The sequence below is a fragment of the Pholis gunnellus genome (genome assembly GCF_910591455.1).
Source record: "Pholis gunnellus genome assembly, chromosome: 6".
In the NCBI taxonomy this organism is placed as follows: Eukaryota; Metazoa; Chordata; class Actinopteri; order Perciformes; family Pholidae; genus Pholis; species Pholis gunnellus.
Window position 1 is genome coordinate 18,548,731 of NC_136532.1, and position 17,344 is coordinate 18,566,074.

General features: G+C 39.7%; 1 protein-coding gene across 1 annotated transcript in view; it reads left to right on the forward strand.

Moving 5' to 3' along the window:
* Positions 1 to 3,781: 3,781 nt before the first annotated feature.
* LOC306697956 (leucine-rich repeat transmembrane neuronal protein 4) overlaps positions 3,782 to 17,344 on the forward strand; it is a gene marked incomplete at both ends in the record, with an annotated part of 40,696 nt that continues 27,133 nt past the window's right edge. Inside the window, 2 exons of the mRNA XM_079162067.1 lie at positions 3,782 to 3,833; positions 4,329 to 5,869. Coding sequence (XP_079018193.1) covers positions 3,782 to 3,833; positions 4,329 to 5,869 — 1,593 coding nt within the window. The remainder of the gene's footprint in view (positions 3,834 to 4,328; positions 5,870 to 17,344) is intronic.

Genomic DNA, 17,344 nt, shown 5'->3' on the forward strand with positions numbered 1-17,344 from the left:
GTCACAGACAGTCATTAAAGTTTCATAGGAAGCAATTTGGTTGCTGAGTTATTTGCAAAGTGAGGTGAGTGCATTTGGTGCCAATATAGCTGTGTTGTTTATAGCTTGGGTTTCCATGCTTTTCATGTCAAAAGAGCACCATTCTGTTCTCTTGAGGGGTTCATTTTTATTCAGTGATGCCTGTGGGAAAATGATTAAGAACTACAGATGATCATCAAGGAGTCAGTCTATTTGGAGAATGTTTTGCCAAACAGTCAAATTCCTGCGAATAAAGTTGTAAAATATTTTCCAATGTTGAGAGTTCACTATTACTGTAAAACTTTATTGATTACTGATCCATGTATTTCTGCATTGCTCACATATGTCAGTAATAGCAACATAACCCCCAAAAAGCCAGATAAAATGTGAAAGTGGGTCATGTCAGATTTATTCCACAAAACAAATAAGAATTGATGCACAGATCACAGGGACTTTAAACATATTTAGTCTGGGATGATTGCACTATAGCAACATCCTGTGATTTGCAAGAGTGGGATTAAAATTGAAGACTGAGTTTCCTCCCCCATAAGAATCACTGGAATATTAATTTCCATATATCATTAACACATTTGAAAATATTCAGACCAAGTGCTTTGACTTGTGTATAAAGAGTTAAGTGACCACATATGATGGACAGACCAGAATTCAAAGTATATTCTTCCAAATTACAACAAACCAATCATGGTTCCAATCATAAATAGAGGCTTCCACAGACATGTGCATTTGTGTTTTTAAGTCAATAATTGTTTGATACAATCGTCCAAATTGTTATGATCAATTAATATTTTTGACTAAAAGCAGAACTCGGACAAGATCTGGTAACAGTTTAAAGTACATTTCATGCAAACTAGTCGGAGTGGAGGTTTGAGTGAGCTGGGCAGAGAATGAACCTGAAGCACAGGTAGAAGCACAGTTAAACAAGGTTCAGGTAAACATAAGGAAAGGCAACTAGCGTTAAGTTTGAAGTGGGGACCTAATGGTTGACAGGTGCCATAAACCACAAACTCCTTAAGTTCATAAAATGCACCAGCCCTGAACAATATGAAAGGGTGGAAATAGTCCCACATCCATACAAGCACATCCAAAACACATGCTTCTTGAGCTTTCAAATGCGTTTGACTAACTGACATATTATCCAGATTTGGGCTAAAGCTGGAATGCTTTTTAATTGTTTGATGACCGTAAGTAATACATTGAGATATGTCACTGTTGAAACAATCCCTTCAGGGGTACCTTAAGGCTCCTTTCTTGAGCCATTCTAATTTACCCTCTAATGATCACTCAAATGCTACTGACAAAATAATAAAATAAAACGTCTTGCAGATGACACATGTCTCATAATTTCCAAACATGCTGGTATGTTTTAGTCAACGTCGTATGTGTTTGTTAAAAATGTGTATACCTCTTATATCTTAATCTTGTGCACCATATTTAGTCACATGAGTTTGACAAAGACTGAATGAATTCATCCGTGCTCAGTTTGGATGCATCATCAGACCACATGCATGCAAGGAGACATTCAAACCTGCATAGTGTAAGGGCTCATGTATGTGCCATTCTTCCAGTCGTCTTGGTGTGTGTGTGTGTGAGAGAGAGAGAGTGTGCATGTTTATGTCCTGTCCTTGGTTAGCTAATTGATCGTACAATAGAAATGAAATCAATGACTGCCACTGAAGTGCTAGATGCATCACTTTTATTTTTGTTTCTACCGATTTCTCTGTCACAAACTATCTGCTGTTTTGAGTTCATTAATGTCCATCACCGGTAATTACGCTTCTCATTAAGTACAAGGGCAGAGGGACCCATTAGAAGTGATGACTTCGACCCTGACTCAAAGTCCCATTATGAGGCCTTGAGAGCACATTTTGTTTACACATGACACATTTCAGTGTTAATACGGAACAATGAGCTTTGGAAAGAAATATCATTTTGGTATGGATTTAAAAAAAAAGACATGTAATACTAAATAATGAGATAAAAATATACAACCCATCTGTTGTTTTTCTCTATATACTGAATCTACACTGCAGTCAAAAATAATGTTGTAGTATTACTGGTTACACTTCAAACAATGTGCTTTTGGTAATTATCTCAAGTCAGGAAATATAAGAAAGCAATATGTAGATTAAATAATGTTTTACAGGAAATGGCCATCATGTGGATCCTATACCTGCAGACGACCATGTACATTGTTTTTCTCGCTTGTTACTGTGTTTTCCGGGAACACTTGGGCTTAGCTGACCTTTTTTATTAAAAGGCCCACCTGTCTATGCAGCACTAATTAAGAATCATATAAACACCTGATAGTTTCTCAGATCCAGAGTAAAGCCACTGAAGTTAGTGGTAAAACTCTTGCCGACTGTGTGGCTTTTACAGACAGGCAATGCAATCATAAATAGCACATGATATACTGCTGATACAGTGACAGGTATATATGATATAACTTAGCAATTGGTGCATTCAACTTTATGCAGCTGGCACCACAGCAGCAAACAGATGCCTAATTCGACAAATAACAGTGAAGAAAATAGCCAACATTTACTCAAAATAACGTAATTGAATTCTTTTGTGAGGTACTTGTAATTAGATTTATCTAAGTCATGCTACAATTCTGTAGCATGACTTCTCTTTTTAGTCATCTACATGCATTTGAGTGACATAGTGTACAAAATGATCAAAGATTGTACAAAACATCAAATGTACTTCTAAAATATGATGCATTCTTAAAGATGAAACTCCTCAATAGTGTAAGCATGAATTAAAGACATATCAGCTGGACAACAACCGGCTGCAGCGTCCAAATACTCCTTAATTGTTAATGCATCAGTTATAATATTATAATCAAATATTAGGGCATGAAAGTTACAAACACTGCTCAGCAAACGAATTTCTAATTTTGTTTTGTATTCAAGTCTTCCGTTAGCGCGTTGCATGAGATATCTAAAATGCTGAAATATAGTTCTGTTCAGAAGTGTCTGACTGGCAGTAGATCTTCACAAATATCCTAATGCGGAGCAAACAGACTCCCCATTCCTCTGCTTTAATTGATATGCAGGCTCTGCTCACGAGGACAATGGAGTCTACTTTGGTGTGGGCCGCGGAGAGTCACTCAGTGACCAGGAGAGGGCATCTCAAGTCCTGAAACGAGCATCACTGAGCTCATTTTAGTTCTACGCCAACATCATTCCTGTTGCTATACAACTGATGCATTCTTGATGCCACGGTCAACGGGTCCAATCCACAGAAGACTGCGCCTTCTCCCTCCGCTGTCCACATCTGAATCTGGATACATCCAACTTATCGGGTTTGGACCTCAGTTTATTCCTGTCAAATTTCTTCACTTGGTCGGTTTCCGGTGTCTTTTCTGCCACTTAACCTAGATTTCACAATTGGCGACTCGGTGTTTTAAAATGTATTTTCCAGCCTTCCAAAGCACGCGCTCAACAGTTTCATTCTCGTGAGTCTACAAGCTTGAGTGCGTCCTTCCAAGGGCTGTGTAAGGTGGCGGGCTGAAATATGCATTATCCTGCTGATGTTGTGCGGTAACGTAGGAAACTATAGACAGAGGTTGATGAGCATCTCTTGGAGCTACTCACATCTCCGACAGGTGTGCGGCTGTGCGCAAAGCGGATCTGGCTGTCGCGCAAAGTGCGTACATTTTCCGAGCATTCAGGCATCCTGGGTGCGTGTCCAACTACTTGGACAAAACGCCGAGTGCTTCTAACATGTGGACCTGGGACGCATGCAACAGAGAGCCCTAACCATGAGGAGGAGCCGACACCGCGCAAATATGGGTATGTACTCTGTTCCGCAAGGTACTTATGTTCTGCATTTCTGCGCAAAGTCTTCACTCGTTTTCATAATTACAATTCACTCAAGGCAAATGTTGCTGGTGTCTTTGCCCCCTGCGGTTTGTGAGTGATGACTGCAGGCTGGGGGGTCTGATGGAGGTTCTTTTTCTCTCAGCAACTATTTGATGGATAAAGCCTGATGCATGTGGTTATCAATCTCCTTTCCAATGTCTCAAGAAAATGACTTTGACTGTTGTAATGAATGTAAGTGTGAACCTAGATTTGACATGAACACAGGGATGCAAATGAGGTAGGCTGCAAATAACCCCCTCTGTTAACAAATGCCTCAGAACACAGTATGGGTTTTACCGTTTGGTTCACAGATTCAGTGTAATATATTATTTCATTCGGTTTTATTCTTTTCTCGTCTGTGTTTACTCATCCTGATTTGTGCGTGTTTTATGCTCTTAAGTCTATCACTTTTCTGTGTGTCTGCAGGACTTCTCGTGCTTTTCAGATGGCTTGTATTCACAGTGGTGGTGCCCGGCTGGCTGCTTGCTGCTCCGAGCGGCATCCGTGAGCGCCCCTGCCCCCAGAGCTGTAGATGTGATGGGAAAATAATATACTGCGAATCCAATGCCTTCCTTGACGTGCCAAGCAATGTGTCTGTAGGCACACAGGGCCTCTCCCTACGTTACAACAGTCTGATGAACCTCAGAGCCCACCAGTTTGCTGGCCTGAGTCAACTTGTTTGGCTCTACCTCGACCACAATTACATCAGTGATGTGGACGGCCAGGCTTTTCATGGGATACGAAGGCTCAAAGAACTGATTCTCAGCTCGAATAAGATCACGAAAATAAAAAACAACACTTTTCACGACGTTCCGAATTTACGTAATCTAGACCTTTCCTACAATAAACTGCAGGTTCTCCAGCCTAATCAGTTTGTGGGTCTACGGAAACTACTCAGTTTACATTTGAGGTCAAACTCTTTAAAAACGGTCCCAATGAGAGTTTTCCTCGACTGTCGCAACCTGGAGTTTCTTGATATTGGCTATAACAGGCTACGGAGCCTCACACGTAACGCCTTTGCAGGACTTCTTAAACTCATCGAGCTTCATCTGGAGCACAACCAGTTCTCAAAGATAAACTTTGCTCATTTCCCTCGCCTGACTAACCTGCGGGCGCTCTATTTGCAATGGAACCGTATCAAACTGCTAACCCAGGGCCTGCCGTGGATGTGGACCTCCTTGCAAAAGCTGGACCTCTCTGGAAATGAGCTCCAAGTGTTGGACCCAAGTACATTTCAATGCCTCCCTAATCTTCAGACTCTCAACCTGGACTCCAACAAGCTCAGCAATGTGTCTCAGCAGACAGTGGAGGCTTGGATTTCCCTCACCACCATCAGTCTGGCTGGTAATCTGTGGTACTGTAACCCCAATATATGTCCCCTGGTGGCCTGGCTCAAGGCCTTTAAGGGTAACAAGGAGTCCGCAATGATCTGTACTGGCCCCAAGGAGGCACAAGGTGAGAAAGTGACAGATGTGGTGGAGACTTATAACATCTGTACAGTGACACCGGCCCCCATCCCCTCAACGACATCGCCCCTCACTTCTGCATTTGAACCTGAGCTGCTGCCTCTCCCCACACAGTCTGTGGTGGATAAGAAGCTGGTCTGGAACAGGACAGCCTCCCCTACTCCTTCCGAGGCCTCCCCCACCATCCCTTTGCCAGACACTGAGTATGTGTCCTTCCACAAGATCATAGCTGGTAGCATGGCACTCCTCTTGTCTGTGGCTATAATTCTACTGGTAATCTATGTCTCATGGAAGCGCTATCCCAGCAGCATCAAACAGCTTCAGCAACGCTCGGCGGTTAAAAAGCGCCAGAAAAAGGCACGGGAGACTGAGCGTTCCCTTAATTCACCACTGCAAGAGTACTATGTGGACTACAAGCCTTCACACTCAGAGACTATGGATGTGCTGGTTAATGGGACAGGACCTTACACATACACCATCTCAGGCTCCAGGGAATGCGAGGTATGACCGTTGCCCTACAAAAATCCATTTCCACTGCGAGGCATGAGAGGTAAATTTTCTAACAATCTGCGGAGAAAACTACTTTTTTTTCTCCTCTGCTCTTTTCTGTTTTGGGATAAGAAAGCAAGGGTCAGTGCATGGTGACTTGTTTTACAACATGCTGGGTTTGTTCGGTTCCATATGATTACCCAGCTGTTGTTCTGAATCATACAGTTTTATTGCTAAAATATGATTTGCATTAGCTGAAACTGCAGTGGCAGCTCCTCTCCTTGGAGAACTTACATACAGAAAGATGCATTATGCACAAAGTAGGTTCATCTTTCATCCCTGACATAAAAGAGCCCATTGATGAATCTACGTATTATCAGCCAGCCTATTATTTCTTCACAAATGGCTTGCCGTCCAAAATAGAATGATAAAAAAATGATAAGATCAAGTCACTGTGCAGGGGGTCCTTTCCTATCCTGTGCATTTGCTACAACAGCTGTAGTAGCAAATACACGAGTCCTGTGAGTTTTGAAATTGGTTTTGTGCTGTATTAAATATGTTAATATTTACTATCATACCAGCTGATCATATGTGCCATTCTCATTTTCTGCCTCTAGCAATCATATACTTAGAATTTTAGTCAGGAGTTTAATTTACAAAGTTCAAACATTCACCGCAGGGTGGAGAAGAATATAAAGGCCTGCAGCCAAACAAAAGATAAATTATGCATTTGGGCTTGATTTCTGTCCGGCTTTATTGTACTTCTGCAGTAACAGACTTCATTATGCTGCTTTTGTGTAATCTCAGAAAGATAAAGAAACTATTCGGCGACACAATTGAGACTTTTGTCAAAAAAGTTTAAATTGAAATTCTCATCCCAGACTCCTTCACATGGCTGACTCTGAACCAGTGATACGACACTGAGGGATTGAGCCTTGGACTAATCAGTTTGCTCATGCTTAATTAGGCACTTTTTTGCCTGTGTAGTCTTTTTCCCCCCTAATGCTATGCATCTGTCTCTCTTTGTCCAGCATCTTTTTTTTCTTCATTTTATTTGCCAGTAGGGTTAAATGTGATTTGTCGGACTAACCTGCTGTGAAGTACAGGAGACATCTTTCTGTGAGCGCAGCTCAGAGACAAAGTTTTCTCTCACACTCCCGCACAGCTCATTTTCTATATTCCACATGGACCCTATAAATAATTTCACAACATGTCTTAAGTCAGTAGATTGCACTGTAGCACCACTTACATTCTTGTAGTCTCCTTTACTGAAGTCACTGGAGAGGCCCGCACAAATATGTTTCATTGTTTTTAGAATTGTCAAATACTACGAGGTACACAGGTAGCTAAATCAGTTCTTTGTCCGATTATCTGCGGCAGAGCATTTTGTCAAACACACAAGAAGCTTGAGGTGAGGTGGTCGGCTCATCAATCTTGTAGCTTTCATGTGAGAATGTGGCATGGGAGCATTAAATGGCAGACCTAATGGGGCTTTTGCAAGCTAGAATAACTAATAGCCCATCAGAGGTAAGGAGCCGAGACTTCCCTCAGCTTTGTTATTCCTTGCCCTCTACAGCTCAAGGGAGCAGCCTTAGTTGTTAAAAATGTAATGGGATTTTTTTTTTTTTCTGTGTGTATGTGTGTGTGTTAAATTTTGTGACAAACACTGCAATGTAATGTAAGAACACATGCTACAGCAGAGGATTTTCCAAACCACAACCAGATTTTTATGCAAGTTAGAATGGTGTGTTTATACTTTCAAACAGCTGCATTATTTGATCTAATGCAGTGTAATGTTTAAAAGCCATGTAACTTGCATCAGAATTCAGTCTAGGTCGCATTGCAAGAAGCCTGTGATGTGCAGTGATATAGTGTCTAGGACTATTAGCATCACAATACAGGCAATGCAGCACAATCTCTCCTGATATATGACAATGCCTTTCAGTTTTATTGAATGGCACACAGTGGAGAGTGTCAAGAAAGATGCAAGTCATAGAGATATATGTGAAAAAAGGCTGCTCCAAGGTTCAAAACCAACAATCAAAAGCAAATGCCCCTACAGTGAGCCCCCTGCACATTATTTTAGCTATCCCAGATAGCAAGCACTTAGGCTATTAGCTGCATTTTCAATCAGGAGAAAGAGCTTTGTAATTGAAGCCTGTTATCTTCTGCACATGCCCAGACCAACTTGGAGTAAATTTGTTTCTATAGATTTCCTCAGCACAGCTCAGCAAGTTGGCTTCGAAACTGCAAACTGAACTCGGGGAGAATGAATTTCGATGAACACTTTGAACTGTGTGGTTCCACGGTCTTCCTGTGGCACATTATTTAAAAAAAAATCCCTCTCTCCCTTGAATGCCATCCACTTCTGTGCACACAGAGCAGCTGCAGTGGTGAACGTCCACCCACGGATCATCTCTTGCAAAGTTAGTTCAGAAAATATTACAGTGAAAAGCCCACCGTCTCAGCCAAAGGAGATTCTTGTACTTGGGCAGGATTTGCAAGAATTAATAAGTTGAGCAGATCCTGCTCATAGATTATTAAAGTGGGCTGTGAGAGAGCAGATGAAGTGAGTAGAAAGGAAGGTGCGCCGCTGCTGGTGCATCTAACTGACTGATAGAAATGCTGTCTTAACTGCTAGACCAAAGATGACTACACTTTTTAACTTCACCAATTCTTACAAGTGAAAGGGTCAGGATCATTGTAGTGTTAACACTCTGATGAGCAAACTAGTTTTTAAAGTAACAATTTAAGCCAGCACAAGCCTTAATTATGCATTAAGTTGTTTTTATTTTTCCTGCATTTTAAATCAGAAATGTGGCACCCCGCATCCTGCTCCCGGTTATATTCAAAACTAAGGGCTCCTATGGATCTAATCAGTGTTTGCCTATTACAAATCCTGCAGCTGTGGGTACATTTTATTCAACAAACATTTGTTTAATTTTTAGGCTCTAGAATATGAGCCCCATCTTTGAAATGTCACGAAAAAGAAACAAAGATGATGAGCGATCAAAATATTCTGCCTCGGCTTGCCAAGATGGCAGCTTGTACTTCATCTGTGCGTAAATGCACAGAAGGCAGGCTTCCATCATACGAAGGAAGTTTGACAGCTTTCAATATTTGTTGTTCACTTGCCAAATAAAAGGTTAGCCACATAAGTGGAATGGCCTCTAAAAAAAGGGTGCGTCATTTCTTTGACACGTCAGTTTGTGTGCTGTGGGAAGCATGTATTGGTGTAATGTATGACAAAACAACACACCATGCAGCGATGAAAGGTAACACATACCGTATAAAAAAAAGAATCTGTGTTTTTAGTAACTCCACAAGAAGCAATATCTTTTGCTATTAATCCTCATTTTTCTTGGTCATCGTCTTGTTTGGTGGAATCGAAAATGACTACAACTGACGATGGCAATGATCCATGGGTCCACAGAAGTAGACCACTTATCTTTTATCATACCGGATGATTTTGTGAAAAATGGACTTCGGTCAGCTCCGTTCAAACCCAACAGCAGTAAAATGCAGGGAGATACCGCCTTTTAATTAAATTGGCTGTAACAGCCCTTACAAAACATTTTGTAGTGTAATGTATCACTTGTCATTGGTAATGAAATAAAAAAAAAAAACATGCTAAACTCACTAATGCATTTTTGTCCATATAACAGTGGCTCAATGTGTTTTGTGACATTGGGGACCGGTCATGTATATAATTATGGAAAAGCAAGTTTCACGTTCATATTTTTTGCAGTCAAGCCAAATAAACTGCTCAGGAGAGCAACAGGCAATTAATGCACTTATCTATGTGAAATATGAAGGTGCTGCTGTTCACTTAGCACAACAACTAGAAAAAGGTGTGTGGTGAAAAAATGTATTCTTTTTAGAAAGAAAATGAACAAAAAAAAAACAATATTACAGAAACTGAAGCAAAATATACAAAAGAACCCACACAAACCATTAAATAAAACCTCAATTATTCTATTGAATCAAGGCTACAAGGCTTCCTTAATAAAGTCACCAAGTCTTTTACCCATTATTAAAAGCAACAGCAGCACTAGAAACGCACAGCTCATGGGCCAAGAGGGGAGGAACACTGTTTTTTGGGAGATCCTCTGATTGTTGAATGAGATCCAGGTGTGAGTGTTCAGACACTCAGGTGTGGTCGATCAAGAGGGGCATAGCAGACCTGAAACACACAGAGAGACAGCTGTCTTTCAATAAGAGTTCAGAGGAAACAATCACTGGACGTAACAGTAACAATAATATATACAAACAGCTCCACTAAAGTTCACTTCAAAATTATATCTTGTTTAAATTGAATATCTGCAAAAACCAAAGTGTAAAAGCAACATACTCGTGGTGGTACAGGGGGCGGTATGAATACTTCTTGGACAGGCTCAGTTTTCTTGGCAAACTTAACGACTTCAAGGAAGAAAGCAAAAAAGCGTACTTCCCAAAATGTTGAACTATTCTTTGAATGTAACATCAGTTCATTCATCATTTTCTCACTCAATCGTGACTCTATACTAACTATGTACAAGTCTCTAGATATGCCAAAGATAGATTTAGCGAAATGTATCAATAACTGAATTTACACAGTTTCCTTTTTCAGCCCGTTCTCCTTCCCGGGGCTTCAAATACCGACGCTTTTTCACGCCCCTCAGCTTCTGACAACAGCAAGGCACCCTCTAACGTCTGTGTAGACAGCAATATAAACCCATCCACACCATTATTAGTGGTGAAAAGTTCATTAATTTGATTGTTTTTGCAGGGACAGTGCACTATTAAAACTAATTAAATTATATTTTTTCAGTATATTACAGTCATGATGATCCCTTGGCTTTTAATCAAATTATTTTAGGATTTGTTTATAGAGTGTAGTCAAACCTGTGACCAGGTTGTTATGCAATGACACAGATGGGGAAACATTATTGTGTGCACAAAAAGCTGTGCAGCAGACCGAGACAACTGATGCCCGAAAGTCATTCAGAATACACTTAGCATTACTTGATGACCCTAAAGACAGGTTTGCGTCAATTATGATGCCTAGATTTTTAATTATATACATAATAAATAATATTGGTCCTAAAATAGACCCTTGAGGGACCCCTACTTTACAACTAGCAAATGAGGAACACTTACAACCCACTCTAGTACATTGTTTCCACTTCTTTAAGAAGGCGTCCATATAAGTCATTGAAAGATAAATTCAATTCAGAGAGTTTTTAAACTGTCATAATTAACTTTGTCAAATGCCTTCTTAAAAACGAAAAAATAGTTCCAACAACATCACCATTATCAAGATGACTTTTTATATGTTCAATAAAAAAGCTATTTGCTGTTTCTTACAAATGATCCTTTCAGAAAGCTAATTGGTAGAGTAAATTCACTTTCACTTAAATGAGAGACACAAACTTATCACAAACTACCTTTTCCGCAAATTTAGAATCTATTGAGAGGATACTAATGGGTCAATAATTTGACTGGATAGTTGTTTCACCTGATTTAAAGACAGGGGTCACCACTGCAGCCTTTCAACAATACGGAACATATGTTTGTTACTTATCAGATGGGTAAAAGGCTTACATAATATGGATTTATCATTTCTAACAAATCATGCATCAATATCAAAGACAACCTTAGACTTAGGCCCTTTTAGGCAATTGAGTTCTTTTATTACTGCAGATTCAGACATTTTCAATTGTGAAAACAGGAAGTTCATTATTTGCAGGTTCAAGAACTCTTGATCTTACACCAAAATGATTGGCCAAACCGTGTACTCAATCTACAAAGAATTAATTAAAGATTGTAGCGATTTTATATATCTATCTCTTATCGCTCTTGATTGTTCCTTTATTACCCAATTTTTAACTAAACTGAACTCCTAAAATATTCTCTTGTGGTAAAGCAAGAACTGCCTTCATGTCTCTCAGCTTCATTAACCTCCAAAGATGCTCATTTAAGCGTGCTAGATTATATTTTTTTTACGAGATTGTGAGACCTTTTTGCTAAATTAATTTTTAGTCTCACTGCTTCCGTCCATCATGATATTAGATGTCTTTCTATGTCGCCAGGCTGCTGAACGTCATTTAGGCCAACATGCTTTAATTTATCCTCAAATGGACTTTTTTGGTGTAAACAAAAAAAAAACGTTTACCCTCTTGTCATTATAGAAATCGATGTTTATTTAGATTACTTACAGTTGAAGCTAGATCATGATCTGACATACCTGTTAGCAGATTAAAATATGTTGTGATTCTTTCAGGTTTATTAGTAAAAAATAACCTCTATCTGTGATGATTGGGTAACCCTGGTTGGGCCTTGAGTTATTTGAATGAGATTACACAGATTTCTTTTCTCAGCCAAATGCATATTAACATCCCCCAATACAGTAAGTACATTAAGTAAGGATGTGTCATAGAACATGTTAAAATAAAATGATATTAGAATCAGGGGGTTGGTATATGCCAGCAAGAGTAACAGACATACTCTACAATAGAGACAGCAACGCTTAAGTCTAGCAGGGAATTAAAATAGTTTTGAAGTTACATGTGTGATGTTTGTGACGTGTTTTCAGTACTTCTGTTACCTTGTTTATATTTCAACTGGTTTACATACCTATTTTAAGACAAAACATGATGTTTTTCCTACACCTAACGAAGTGGTTTTGTTGCATAGACCTAAGAAGGTGTAGTTGTTTGAATTCACACGTTGACGTGTTTACTGCGACCGTATGCTGGGCCACCCAGTGCTTTAGAAAGTGATGCCAAGGGGTCTGACAAAGTGCCAGCATGTGACCAGTTGGGACGTGGACATGTTGCCCATTTCGTTCCAGCCAAGGCTGTGATTTCATGGCGAGTTAAAAAATATTGCAGTGGGATTCATTAGCACAAATGCAACGTAATCAGACCTCAGACCTATCTTGGGTGTTAAGCACCTCTCAGGTTGTTCTGTGCGTGGGGTGAGATCGCACCCAAATAAACACACTGCTACATTAATGATTCTGACTTTTGGCAGATGTGATGTCTGCTGTGTTGAGTAGGTGGAATACATTTAACAACACAAGAGGCAAAACAAGATCTGTGCCTGTAATCTAACGTGGTTTGTTTAAATGAATATGGCAATTCTATTGTCTCATAACAATTAATCTTAGCATCTATTCTTTCATCCAATCAATGTTTTCACGTTTTTATTAATCTCATTATGATGTACTAATAGAACATGCCCCAGCTTGCTAATAGCTTAATCTGGCACAGGCGGAAAATATGATGTTCTTCTTCCACGCTTCAACACAGACAATATTGAATTTCACTCTGGGTTAGATGTACTTATTAACAGAATATATACTGCTATTTGTGTCTCTGACTGATCATTATAGACTCTCGCAGGCCTAAAGCCAGGCGAGTGATAGTCGCTAGTAGATCACTGAGAAAACATTTTGCTGCTGAGGAAAAATAAATGAAAGTCATCGCTTCGTTGACCTCCAAACCTCCATTTTAAATTGAGGTCAGCACTGATTGACAACATCATTAACTCTGATATGCACTTGATATTGCACAATAACCTGGTCCTTCACTTACGCTCAAGATCAAATTAACTTGTCTGTTATAAACAAATCAGGTGAGTCCGTACATGCACTGTACTGTACAATGTATTGTAACAAAGAACTCTGGAAATTATAAAATGGAGTTTGAGGACCCATCTTTACCCAAACTAATTTGGGTAAAAATAAAAAAGACCACTGAGATAAATCAAACTAATTCACCCTTTCCCATCACACAATCTCTAGTGGTCCTCGGCTCCTGCAGCCACACATAAACCATGATGAATATTTAATGGGTTATTAAACTTCTCTACTCTTTTGTGTTCAAGGCTATTTTTGTTCCGGCAATGGTGAATCAGCTGAAACCGGTTTTGTGTTAATTGGAAGTCTGTTTTGATGGAAACCCTCTCTAGATACTGAAAATCTCACACTCAGTGAAAATCGCTGATGTCAATAATCAACTCGATGTGTTACTGAAAACAAGGGTTGAGCTACAGCAATAAAGTGCACGACTGCGCTAAGCATTGTTAGGCTGCACTCATGCTGTGTGGTGATCTAAATGCTCCCCAGATCACAACGAAAAGACTAACATGCTGATGTTCAAAAGCTTAGTTTAGCAAGTTAGAATGCTAATATTTGTTATTAGGATTCATCTTCAGGAAACCATGAATACACACAATTTCATGACAATCCATCAAATAGCTGTTGAGATATTTCAGTCTGAACAGACCTCACCAACAGTTTGACATTGCCATCCATCAAGTCATTTCGCAAGCAGGGCTAACTATTCCGAAATCAAACAATAAAATGTGTTGTTTGTAAATGCTCTCCAGAACGACACACACACACACACACACACACACACACACACACACACACACACACACACACACATATATATAAAGCTGTAAGCATTTTCTGACTTAATGTCACTATCGCCAGGACAACATTATTTGTCAGTGCCTTATACAAAACAATTTACTGTAAAAATTATAAAATTAAACCAAAATAATTTTCTTATCTTACATATCTGGTTAAGGTTTGGTTGGGGTTAGGCACAAGGGTTGTTGTCATGGTTACAATAACCACTTGGTCAAGGTTAGGGAACGATGATGGTCTAAAGTAAAAAGAAACCAGCATTGAATGTCATTAGGAAACATGAAATGACCTAATGATCTGTTAATCTGAATTATAACTGACACAGCTTGCCTCTTAAACTTTCTACCTGAGTTTGTGGCTCATTAACATGGTTAAACTTTGCTTTCAACAGAAAACATAATTCCCTAAAATGTCATAATTCCTACAGCTGAATGTAAACATAGGACGTTTTGGGGCATTTGTTGAAACAACTAATGCTGTTTTCTTGCAATCATCATTTTTCTTGGGAGGACCGTTTATCAGACCTGGGCATTGTATGGCCAACGGGCCGGGTCGCCGACCGCCCTGCGGGACGTCAATGGCTGTTGCTGTTTTTTTTCTCAATTTGCGTACGTTAGTACGTTCGTGGATGTGTGCGAGCAGCAGCGCCACTGCAAACCCAATAACCGCACTGTCGGCAGCCGGATTCGGCTGGATTCTCGGGTGTAATTCATCCCACGTCTCAGCCGAGTTGATAACTCGGCTGAGTGTTTCTTCCAGCATGCCGAGCTTATGCCGGAGCATGGGTCAGGTCATTTAGGTTACCTGGGATGTGTTGGTGATGCAGAGCGGAGACGGACATTTCAGGCTTTGCTAGCTAAGCTGCAAAAGCAACATGCTCAGAAAATGTTGGTTCTCTTTGGATCTAACATATGTGAACAAACATTCTCCGTTATGAAGTTTAATCCAGATACAGATCCTCACTGACAATCACCTGTCAGCTGTCCTTCACATATCCACCTCAGACATTCAACCTGACTTCAGTGCACTCGTTCAAGCACAACACAGACTAGATTTCTCGCACTGAACTGAAAAACAGAAAGAGGTAATTGGACTACAAACAATAGTAATAAAAGTACTAATTTTGCAGAAGCATGATCCCTGCCAGTGTTTTACTATTATATATGGATATTACAAATGTATATTTGTTTGGATCATTGTTCCTGCTGCAGATGTTTAGGTGGAGTTTATTTAACTCATTTATACATTGTTGTTCAGTTTGGGTAGTTAGGAAGGGTTTGAAAAATTATAATGTGCAAAGTAACTAAAGCTGCCAGACAAATGCAGTGGAGTGAAAAGTACAATATTGCCCTCTGAGATGTAGCGGAGTGGAAGTACAACGTTGAATAAAATGGAAATACTAAATTACCTTGAATTTGTACATAAGTACAGTAATTAAGCAAATAAACGTAGTTACATTCCACCACTGATCATAATATTTACTCTTACCACTCGCAGCTTATCAAAACCATACAATTTACTGCTTTTTATAAAGAGGTGGAATAATATTGAGCAGGATTGAGTTCAGTCTATTGGTCCCTGTTTCTCATGTGGCCCCTTATAATTGCCCACCCCTGGTCTATAGTCTTACATTTTCAATTTCTAGTCTTATCTGAGCAATTATAAATGCCTTAAAGGAACTACTTTATCACGCAATTTTGATGCTCTGCTATTTGAAGGTGGACCTTGCTTTTCTGGACTGTTTGTTGTTTCAGGATGTGATGCAATTCATCCACTGCAACATTTCAACTTCAGGGGTGAACATCTAGTTTTGGTGTCAGACGCACAATTTCACACCGGCATTCAACCTTCCATCATAAAAGAGAAATGTATTATAGAAACCAATTTCTCTGCTGACAGCTGCCTCAACGGACCACAATGCAATGCAGACTCGTGATATGCTGTGGTTTGACTGAGGGGTGTGACTCTTTTGACTCTCCCTATATGCTATCACTGTGTAGACTCTGTCAACAGGCACATTCGGCCCAAAGCAACAAGCTCACCCTCACTTCTCTGGCAGTTTTCGAAAGGCATTTAGGGAAACGCAGGAAATCGTTAATTGAAGTCGAAACAGGTGTGGCGGGTTGAGGGAAGTTGGGTGACCAAAAAATAATTTATGTCACCTCAATGCTAAATCTCTTCTGGCATGCACTGAGCACCACAGATTGATTATGTATAACAGTGTAAGTGAATCCAAGAGAAGACTTTTCCATTAAGTCTTCAGTCTGAGTTAAAGCCGAGGAACAAAAGAACTATTTCAATTCTCTGGGAGTCCGGACCAATGTTTCCCTTGAAAAAAGTGTTTGCAGAAATCAGTACATTTCTCCTAACTTCTGAAAAATATGAATCCCATATTGAGTGTCCTATTACAGCATATCTAACAATCAGTTATCACAAGCCCTGGATTCCCTTAGTTTAAAAAAATTGCTCACTCAATCTGTGATATTTCTGCTTTAATATCATTTGACAGCATATCTAGCATCTTATGAAAAGTGGGACGCTGCGGAGAGAGAGAAAAATACAACATGAAATTGTTTGACATCACATTTTATGCTGTTTTATGGTCACAGCAGCAACGTTCATTTTTCAACTGAGCTTGAAGCAGTTACTGCCTATTTAGCCCCTTCATTTTATTATGATTCATTTAATTGGGGTTATTAAGTTAATTCGCATGAGGTGCTGTAGATCTGCCTACTGTGTCACTTTCAGTCACTGCAAAATAACTTAAGAGTGATACTTAAAAGAGAGCACAGTGTTGACTTGGCACATTACAACATGTCCCAGTAAGTTGGTGGACTGCTGTTTGTAACTCAACCCTCCTCCGCACAAAGAAAGCACAGTTTCTTATATTTCTTTCCACTAGACAGGATTTTGATGTAATGTTGGAAGTCTACCGCAAGAATAGTATTGTGATTTCTCCAGAAACTAAAGCCCCCTCATCATGTAGCTACAACGTCTCAGTCAGTCTGATGGGACAAAATGGTGAGTCAGAGAGCACAAACTGAAAACAATGCAGCAAATCTGCCAAC